Genomic DNA, 9,736 nt, shown 5'->3' on the forward strand with positions numbered 1-9,736 from the left:
CGAAATGGCCAAGTCGCGTCGCGCTGCTCGCCGCGTCTCTGCTCTGCACCACGGCCACCGCCGGCCTCGCCGCCTGCTCGTCCTCGCTCTGGGCTTGTTTCCGGCGGCCTCTGTTAATCTGGTATCTGTCTCCATCGTACGCCTCCGAACAAGTCAGCTACAGGCCGGAATACGTGAACTCGAAATAGTACTCACGCTGTCTTCGTTTAGCTGGGAGAGCCCACCGGAGGACCTTACCACCACCGTCGCGGTCGCCTGGTCGGTCTTTGTGAGGCGACTCTGGAAGCCCCGGTTGGTACGGACCTTGTACGGCACAGGTATGACACTCACCGGAGGTTGTTTGGTACCGTGTTGACTCGGGCTGACCCTCGCCGATCGACAGCGCCAGGGCAAGTACCACACCAACCTCGCGCACTTCCCTTGGATTTGGTGCGCTTTGGCCATGTCGTGCTCCCATAATGTGTTGACGTACGTGTTGTCACTGACATCGCAGACTCGCAGTACGCGGAGGGCCGTTCAATGCGTGCGAGTCCAGTGCATCACCCGCGGAGGCGCGAAGGGAAAGCCGCAGTCTCGAAGAGCGCGTCGCGCCATACTAGTGCTCCACCGCTGCCCCGCGAGAGTCGCGGCAAGAATAACACTTGCGGTTTCCTCGTCCGGCTCCCGGAGCGGTCCTTTGTGCCGCACTCCCGGGGCGTAAAGCGCCCGTGCACGCAGAAGATGTCGCCGCTCACGTCGGCCGTACCGTGGTACGCGCATCTTCTTTCCGGACCAAATGAGTACATTGGATGCATGATGAAGGTATGCTACGCACCTGGGACACCATCCATACTCTCATGACTGATTCTCCTCCTCCGGCAGTGCAACCACACGACACCAAGCTCTCGAGCTCGCCCTAGATCTGGTAAGCCTTCGCTTGCTGTATCACCAACGGTGGTTTGTTGAGACACAGAGGTCCATTCCGGTGGCAGTACGGACACCCCGGTACACCAAGATCGAGTGCGGTAAGCCTGAGCGGCCGTGTGGCATGCCTGAAAACACCGTGGACTCGAAGTTTGAGCCTCAGCAAAGCAGCACTTGCAGCTTCGTCAACTCGGCCGATGCTGGCCACAGCGAGCGCCGCACGTAAAGGTACAAAGCTGCCGATGTTGTCAAACGTGAGTGCTCTCCCCGTCTCCCTTGCTGCACTCCGCAGGCATCGAGTGCCCTGTACGGAATAGGAAGCTTGTCCGAGTGATGGTGCCATGCCACACTCTCGGAGGCTTCTCCTACGCTCTATAGTCAGAAGTGTCCGTATAGAATGTCTCTCCGCTTACGCACCAGTCGTGTGAGCATGACCAAGTCCCTCTCTACGTGTCAGGACGCAGAGGCCTCAATACGGGCATGCAGGGCCCGTGGTATTGTTGGGTGTAGCCATGAAGTCCTGCAGTAAATTGTCTGCTCGCAAACAGCAGGTTTACGCTGCTGCGGGCCGGAGAGGAGCTTGCATAGTCAATGGCCTTATCCGAGTCCCCGCGCCCTGTCGGGTCGGCTGCCTTTGGAGGAGGAGAAGCTGGTCGTGTGAGCGGGAGCATGCCTACAAACGAGCCCTGACAGCATCATCCCGGAACCTCTGGAGTGATTGAGATATGTGCCTTTGGATGCGGGCAGGCCTGAAAGTATCATGGCAGTGTTCTCAGTCAGCTCGTGCTGCTGTGCAGGTCGAATCCGGAACTCACCATGTAGACATTGTGGATACGTCTACCTCCGTGGGCTACCAAACTTGCTGTTGGGTCGACTGGCTAGGGATGTCCGTGGGCTGGTCGTCTTCGTGATGTTGTGTTGAGCACAAGTTGTGCTCACAGGGTGTAACAGACTCTCCAACTTGCAGCATTGCGAGGATGTGGAGGAGGCATCATGGGGGTCTGTGATGCAATCTCAGAGCATGGGCAAGTGGCAGCAGGACGGGGACTTGGCGAGAGTGCAGGTTACGAGGAAGCGGAAGAGGATGGGAGACGTCCCAGTTGTCCGGTCAACAGCACCGGCGTGTGGCCAGCCCCAGCGGCATGGTGTTGAGACGGAGGGTGAAATTCCCCTGCGCCGCGTGTGGGCACCACCTGGCTGAGGGTGACGGCAAGTGATGATGGTTGCGGGGGCTTTGTCCGCGCTGCTTGGTTCGCGTTCGTTCTGGACTCGCACTTACCCGCTCGCTTGTAATGAATTCGGATCATATCTCTATATGCTGGACCAATCATACACCAATGGGTTTGTAGAGGTGGTGTCATCAGGCATGCTCAGGAAATGTCAATTTTCCAGTTGCTCCGTGATTTATTCTTGCATGGTCATGATGCCTGTCTGCGCTCAATTTCGGTTGCCCTTTTCATCTAAGCCAAGCGGTCTGGGCCTTTCTTGCTCTCCCTTATCACGCTCATTTGTCCAGAACTGAAGGGGGCAGGAATAGCAATGTGTGCAGCATTAGTATGCTACTCACACCTTTATTCCTAACCATCTTCACTTCCGCCTTTTGTAGATTTACTCATTTACGATACAAAGCAATGCTGTTGAACAAATGCGAAACGAACAGCTACAGTCGGTCGCCAATCTCAGATGCTAAGTCTGATGCAATTCCATTGTTGTGGCTCTCGGGCCGTCGGCTGACCTCACAGTCGAGATCTGGGTGGACATCATTCTCGAGCGGGTCGCTAAGGTATACTCAATGCCACAGAGATGTGCGCCAGATCATTGAGCCAGTCATGGTCATGGAGGTGGTCAAAGGTGTGCACGCACGAGCCAGAGGCAGAACGAACTTACTTGATGATCTGTGTGCCTGCCTTTTCTGGTAAGGAGGTTCAGTAGCCGCAGAGACTTCAGCGGTTCAGCCGTGAGCGCCATGCAACTTGGCGGCTCCTGCCCTCATCTCAGCGCCCACGACATGTTCCGTGCTCGCGTTGCTACGTATCTCGAACATGTGTCTCTGCTCGCATCTGGTTAGATACCCGAGTGCCCGAGTATCTGGCTTGATCTCAGGTCGGCGTGTTCTCGAATGAGTCGGCCGCCGCTGCCCCCGTCGCCTTACACATCGCCAAGGTTTGCTAGTACCTCAGACTCTGATACATCCTCCGAGTCGGCCGAAATTAGCAGCACAGCGCACGAGAATGCAGAAGGTAGCATAGTGCAGGTGCGTACTAGATAGAGAAGACTCGGGGATATAGTACAGCAGTGCACTCAAGGGATTAACCTGCGGCGAGCGGGCTTCCTGCCAGTACATGCCAGTGTTTAGCAGTGACTGTCTCGTTGAATTGGTTAGCACTTCTGCCAGATATCTTTGACCCTCAAAAATACCGACACATGCTTCTTCGAGGCTACTTGTCTGCCTCGGAACTGACGACACTGCCGGCGGCAGACTCGACTTGAATTGCCGAGCACGGCGGTGGTTAATCTCGCATGGTTTTGATCGAACTTGAAGCTTGTCGGAAATCTCCTCGGACCACGGTATCGTTAAGCCACAAGTCATTCTGCTTCTTTTGCGTGCCTGCTGGGCTGAGAAAAGCCTTGGCTCTGTGTAGTAGAGGCTTTTCGGCACATGGGCACATATAAGAAATCTTATGCATCGTCTCAAATTCACGCCTCTAGCCAATTCGGTGTCTCGCAACTCCATTCTATGGGTCTGGGAAAGTCCTTTTCAATGGACGCCGCCCGTGAGCTGCTAATGTGTGTGCGCCGTCCGCAATTCATTACAAAATCTGTCAATGCACAGTGTATCTACTCGAGGCTGCACTTGCATTTATGCTGTGCACATATGCCCGAACGGGTCCATTGTGTGCTGTGGGACTGTGTTTAATATCAGAGCCATAGCCAGTCATTTATATTTGACAATCGAGTGCAATCGCGGTGGTGCGCGAACATGAAGGTGTGCGCGCAGCGACACATTGCGAGTTTGCCTTCCCCGCTTTCTTGCGCAACCACCTGTCAAGTCATCCGCACCTCATGTAAAAGGCTGTTTGTATGGGAACAGGGAAGGTGCTCACAAATTATATTTACTGCTACGACAGGCATGAAAATAATGACACACGGCGAGAGCAGTGGTTTGCTGGTAGCATCTCAGGTCTCCCATGAACAGGTTGTCCTCCAGAGCAACATCCCGCTCACCGACTTGTCCATCTCCGGCGATGCGGAAAAGGATGCCCATACCGGCGGCGCCCGTGCCCACTCGAAACAAGACTCACGTACCGAGCGCCTGCCATGCGAAGCGAGCGCGACCCCCATCTGCAGGTCGAGACCGGATGGTGAAACATACCGCGCCGCGTATCTGTGGTTCTTCCGCCCGCGGTGCGTCCGTGCGTGTCCTTCCCCGCTCTCCCCGTTTCCTTCGACTGCCCATGTCGCTCTCTGGTTGGTGCACCGTCCAGCGGGCTCGGGACGTCCCTCCGGTCCTCTCGTAACGTCGGTGGGCCGTCTGCGTAAGCAACTGCTTCCGCGCGACGGAAGAGGGCTTGGCTCCGGTACGCAGTCGGCGCACGGACCATGGTACGGTCGGGAAGGAGAGGGCGGCCCTAAATCACGACGAGAATAAGTACGAGCACGACGGGGACGCGGGCACGCGCAAACCCCCCTCTCCCTTCTCCGCATCTTCGTGCCATCCCCTGTTCCGAATGGCCGTGACGCCTCCTTGCCACGGGATCTATCCATGCAAGAGGTGAGTCGGTGTCATGCAGGATGTCTGGAAGAGCACTGACCTCGTGATTTCCAGCATCTTCCAACGCCCTCGACATCCTCGCAGTACGAAGCAAGTTGCGCCTCGATTCCCCTCCCATGTGAGTGCTCATCCCGGTGACGGCGCGGTGTGTTTTGCGTGTTCGAGTCCTCGTGGACCTCGGGTCCAGCGCGCGCCGACACTTTCGGGCGCACCCGCACTGACTTGCGTTTCACAGACCTGCGCGATTGATGCGCTGTGGTACAGCACGACGTTGACGCCCTCCCTGGAGCTGCTGGGCTTCGTCTGTCCCAGCGTGGTATCTTCGCTTCGCACGAGGGCATTCGGGTGAACTGGAAAGAGAGCGTCAGTACAGCGCAAATGACGAAGAGTCGCCCTGCATGGACGAAGACGCACTACTCACCTCCGTTTTGTCCCGCAGCGCGCCTCTCACGATAGGCTATGCGCAACAGCTTAACGACGCCTTCGCGCGCTCCTAGTACATTGCCCATGCGACGCGAACGCAGAGCGACAAGAGGACGACTCGGAGCATCTTGTCGAATTCGACGGTGAGTGACCACCTCGTCTCCGAAAGCAGATGGCTCCTCGCTGCTTACCCGCAGGCGTCCTCGGTTTCGACAGCTCCGGTTGCCTGCAACCTGGACGTCCCCGGAGGTGAGCGCGACGTTCTGGAATGTGAATGCGGTACAAATAGCTCACGTCATGTTTGATTCACAGCGTAGACATCCCAGGAGAAGCGTGTTCCAGCTCCTGGGTGTGGTGGTGGACGAGACGTTGGGGCGGGAGGGATGTTGTGACGTCAGGTACATAGGCATGGAGTCGACGTGGGACACCGGGCGAACAAGTCGGATGTGGCTGGAACGTTCACAGACAGGCTCACGGCGACATCGGTACGCTACGACCGACTCCTTGCCGCGTTTCCCTCTCGACGCGCTCAAAGTGAGTCACACCGCCTCCTCCAAGCCAGGACATGGTGCAATGCTCACCGGCATCTCTACAGATGGCCATCCGACACGTAGTGCCCCCGACGCGCGCGCACTCGAGCTCCCCGCGCGCTCTCGATGGCCGCCGTGCGGCCTTGTTCTCCGGAGCTCTTCACGGACTTTGCGGACGCGCTGCGCGTACGGTGATCCGGCCTCCCGGCATTGTCTAAAACGGCCGCAGTGAGCGTTCCCTACACTTACACGCCAGGGACGCGGTCAAACGCTCACCTCAAAGTACAGATTCTCCCGCCCCAGCAAGTCGTGTTCTCAGCGCCCGCGTCTTCGCGCGCTGTGGGCCGTGTCGGCTGTTCCGCAACAAGGGTGAGTGCAGCGGCCCCGCACGCGCACGCAAGGCGGCTGACCTCCGTTGTTATCGCCAGGGCGCACGGAGCGGAGTACGTCGAGGGAAAAGGGTGTGGAGATTCGCTTAGATACCACGTATGTACATGATTGACGAGGCGCGGCGGGCGGCACGACGACGAGCTGGCCCGTCGCAGCTTGTGCTTCGCGGGCGCGCGGGCGGAGACAGGTACGTACACCGCGCGAAGATCTCTTCCCGGTACCGCCGTGCCGCGCACATGGTTCTCAGGCGGCGTCAGCCGCTGCAGGCGCCGCCCTTCGTGGCGGACGAGGAGGTGGGCGTCGTCGTCTTCCAGACCTGCACCCGCGGGACGATGGAGCCGCAGAGGCCTTGCAGATCCACTTCGCGGTGTGGATGGCCGCGCCCGTCGATGCCGGTCTCTTGGTTCCGGCGGTACGAGCGTCGCGGACGCGCTGGGTACGCAGACGAGGATAGGTAAGTATTCGACACTCGCTAGCACGACGTCGTCCGCGTACCTAGCACGTCCGCGACGTCCATCCTGTGCACGGCGCCTCTGCGCCTGAGAATCTTCGCGTCCGGGCTCGGGCACACTTCCCCTCGCGAGTTCAAGCTCCCTAGACGCGTGCACACGCGACGGTGCACGGTGCAGCACGCCCCCAGAGACGTGTGTGCCGGCGCACGCCGCGGGCGGACGCGAGCATGAGTGGGCACGCCCGCTTTTGTCGCCTCTCGCCTGGGTGTCCAAGTACCCGGGCGCGACGTCGACGCTCGTAGAGGGTGTGTATCCCGATACAGGGGACGTGCCGTCGCCCTCGCGGAGTAGCGTCGGACAGGGTCGGGGCGCGAGGCCCAGCTTTCGTCGAGGGGCGACCCAGGCGGCTACTAGCCAACTTTGGGCGCGCGACGCGACACTGCGCGCGGAGCGGGCTCGGTGGGGTTGGTACATGCTCCACGCACCATATGTGAGAGAACGGGAGGTGCGCGGCCCAAGGGGCACGCGGGAGAGCGCGATTTGACGATGTTTCGCGGTTCTCATGCTCCAGATCCCATGAAATGCGCGAAATCGGCCTAGATGTTTTCTGCTCCGATCGCGCTGAAATTGCGTGGGCGTACGCAAACTGGTGCGAGGGACCGTTGGTTGTGTTTTGGAAGCGTTCTGTTGCGGCGTCGGAGCGCGAGGTCGGCGTCTTGTCGGCAGATGCCGCCGACGAAGCCGCCCATGGCGACGTCGGGAGCGTGCGTGGCGACGTCGAAGACGAGCGAGGCGGCCCGAGTATACGTGCTGCACACTCTACACGCCGCTCGAGGACGTGGGAGGGGGCGGGGACGTGCGGGGTTCTTCGGATGTGTCCATGAAATCGCCCGATGCGACGCGAATTTTTTTCTCTCAGGATCACTCTCACATTGACGGGGTATATGCACAGTGGCGCGGGGAAAGTAGGGTCGTGCTTTGAGAGCGGTACGGGTAGGTGTCGATGCGCGAGGTCGACATCTTGCCGGGAGATGACCGTCCCGCAGCGTCTCACGTGTGCGCGTCGTCGTTGAGCGCCTCGCGCGTACTGTCTGTCGATGGAAAAGGTTTGTATATGTCTTTCTACAACAAAAAGAGGTCGGAACTCAGACGACGGGGTCGGAGACGCCAATTTCTAGCGTCGGGCGCTTTGAAAAAACGGACGCTGTCAACGCAGTTCACATCGGCACGGGCTAGAAACTCACCGAACGCGAGAGCAGTGCGATTCCTACCGGACCGTCGTGTTCTGCAGCGCGCCAACGGGGGGCGAGCGGCGACAGGACGGCGAGAAGGTTGTGCGTGGGCGATGCGCGCCGGAGGGCGTCCCGGGCCAGCGACGACGGCGGCGTCTTCGTGCGTGCAGAGGCACCACGCTAGGGGTACGGGCAGTCCATCAAGAGCTTGCGAGGCGGCGCCGTCGAAGTACGCGAGTAGCTCGAGCAGTCTTTGGAGGCGTAGGCGCCGATGTGCCTCGCCGCGCCGATACGGCTGCGCTCCGCGAAGCGGTGGTGCCGAAGGGTCGAGGGGGAGTGTATGCGTCTTGTGAGCGTCGAAAACCGCCAGATTTGCGCATTCAAAGCGCGTTAGCCGATATGTTTGGGCGCGGGGGACCTTGAAACTGGTCATGTGAGTGGAGTTCACGTCGGAAATGGCTGTAAACGTACCCAAAGCAAGGGCTTATTGTCCTCTACCACCTCGTACACAGCACAGGCGTGCCATCGGAGGCTGGGTTCCGCATTAGACGGCGGAGTATGGTAGAGTGCAGCGGGCACCGCGCACGAGGTATGCACGGGGCAGGTTCGCGGATGTACGTGGGTGTTCAGACCGATGCTGCGAGCCATCTACGAGATCCTGGGCGTCGAGGGCGTTGGGGAAAGAAAGGGCGCAGCGGATGTGCCGGGTTTGCAGGCGGAGAGCACGCAGGGCGCACTCGCATCGTCATCATAACTGTCCACCGCTAAGAGCGTTAGGGGAGGAGCATTCACGGATACGAACTGCTCACTTTGTTCTCCGTGAATTATGCACGCGAGGGACAGGCACCGTACGGGAGAGCGAGGGAGAGGGGGCAGGCGGGGTGGACGGACGGCCTGGGCGAGCTTAGGGCGCAGGAGAGGAGAGCTGGACCTTGGCTGGACGGGACACGATGTGGACGGCCGCGGATGGCTTGGGCGAACGCGATGCAAGAAAGAGCGGGGAGAGCAGCTGCAGCACGTGCAAGGAGGGCTGGACAGGTATTAGACACGGTCAAGCAGGGCGTTGGATCGGGTTAGAAACAGCGGCGAGAGAGCGATCGAGGGCAACGACAGGCAGCGACGCGACGTGCATGCGCCTGGATCGAGGTGGGGAGCAGGCAAGTGGAGAGGACGTGCGATGAGCCTCCTCCGGGTGCATCGTACGTATCTGGGGCGGGTGCTTCTTATAGACGCCCACTGCCCGCCAGCCAATCGGGGACGCGCTGACTCGGATCCGCGCTCCGACGCACGGTCTCCTCACCAACGCAGCCAACCCAACTCGTCCAGGTTCGTACTTTCCTCCAGTCCACCACGTCTCAGGCCTAGGGACTGCCTAGGGTTGTTCGATGACCAGGAGGGACGAAACTCTTCTCCTCAGGGGAGCATGGGAAAAGCCAACATAGCCTGTTCACCACCAAAGGAGGATTCCTTCATCAAAGGTACGATAACTGGAGAATTTGTCGAGGATGCGTTTGGTTTATCAAGTCTTTCCCAGCAGATTCCGGAGAACGAAAACAGCGTTTTCTATGCAGTGTTATACACACATCTTGTTTTCATTTCGCGGGTCTTCAAATGTCGGCGGATGTTTGTGTTCCCGACTAGATTGAGTTGAACACGGATCAGCGCCAGCACCGAAGCTCGATCGGCCCCAATTGGCAGAGGTTGTCCCCGAGGCAGGTCACGCAAGTCCACTGCACAGGCACGGCGCGGAAGCAGCGTTGCTGTACCGGGCTCTTCCCCCGTGTGGTGCGCGGCGAAGATGTTTAATCTCCTCGCCGCACCGCCGACACGAGCATGTCGCGTTTACATAAAGGTATGCATGCCCTCCCCGAGGGATGTCGCTACTGCTCTCCAGGGCCATTCCATCCCTCACCGTGCTCGGGCAAATAGCGCTGGACGCCATGGCCACTCTTTCTGACACCCGCTCGGCCTCTAGGATCAAGCGCAACCGCCGCCGGCGTTCCCCTACTCGCCCAAGTACCCCCTTCCGGACCC

At 59.4% G+C, this 9,736-nt stretch overlaps 2 protein-coding genes across 2 annotated transcripts; both read right to left on the bottom strand.

Annotated features, from left to right (window-relative positions):
* Positions 1-6,087: 6,087 nt before the first annotated feature.
* TRAVEDRAFT_29395 (uncharacterized protein) lies at positions 6,088-6,918 on the bottom strand. The gene is made up of 2 exons (XM_008040909.1): positions 6,514-6,918; positions 6,088-6,450 (listed from the first exon to the last, which is right to left on the bottom strand). Exons 1-2 carry the CDS (start codon positions 6,533-6,535, stop codon positions 6,272-6,274), a joined length of 201 nt encoding a protein of 66 aa, XP_008039100.1. The 5' UTR covers positions 6,536-6,918; the 3' UTR covers positions 6,088-6,271.
* A 1,042-nt stretch (positions 6,919-7,960) lies between these two features.
* Positions 7,961-8,550, bottom strand: TRAVEDRAFT_29396 (uncharacterized protein). The gene is made up of 3 exons (XM_008040910.1): positions 8,512-8,550; positions 8,174-8,456; positions 7,961-8,127 (listed from the first exon to the last, which is right to left on the bottom strand). Exons 2-3 carry the CDS (start codon positions 8,348-8,350, stop codon positions 8,083-8,085), a joined length of 222 nt encoding a protein of 73 aa, XP_008039101.1. The 5' UTR covers positions 8,351-8,456; positions 8,512-8,550; the 3' UTR covers positions 7,961-8,082.
* Between the last annotated feature and the right edge of the window lie 1,186 nt (positions 8,551-9,736).

Source organism: Trametes versicolor, assembly GCF_000271585.1.
Source record: "Trametes versicolor FP-101664 SS1 unplaced genomic scaffold TRAVEscaffold_7, whole genome shotgun sequence".
Lineage (NCBI taxonomy): Eukaryota > Fungi > Basidiomycota > Agaricomycetes > Polyporales > Polyporaceae > Trametes > Trametes versicolor.

What these genes read in the sequence shown, in the direction of transcription:
- TRAVEDRAFT_29395 (XM_008040909.1), bottom strand. Translation starts at nt 6,535, where the DNA reads ATGGACGTCGCGGACGTGCTAG. An exon ending in GGACGTCGCGGACGTGCTAG is followed by an intron (nt 6,451 to 6,513) that starts GTACGCGGACGA and finishes CTGCGTACCCAG; the next exon opens with CGCGTCCGCGACGCTCGTAC.
- TRAVEDRAFT_29396 (XM_008040910.1), bottom strand. Translation starts at nt 8,350, where the DNA reads ATGGCTCGCAGCATCGGTCTGAACACCCACGTACATCCGCGAACCTGC. An exon ending in ACAATAAGCCCTTGCTTTGG is followed by an intron (nt 8,128 to 8,173) that starts GTACGTTTACAG and finishes TCACATGACCAG; the next exon opens with TTTCAAGGTCCCCCGCGCCC.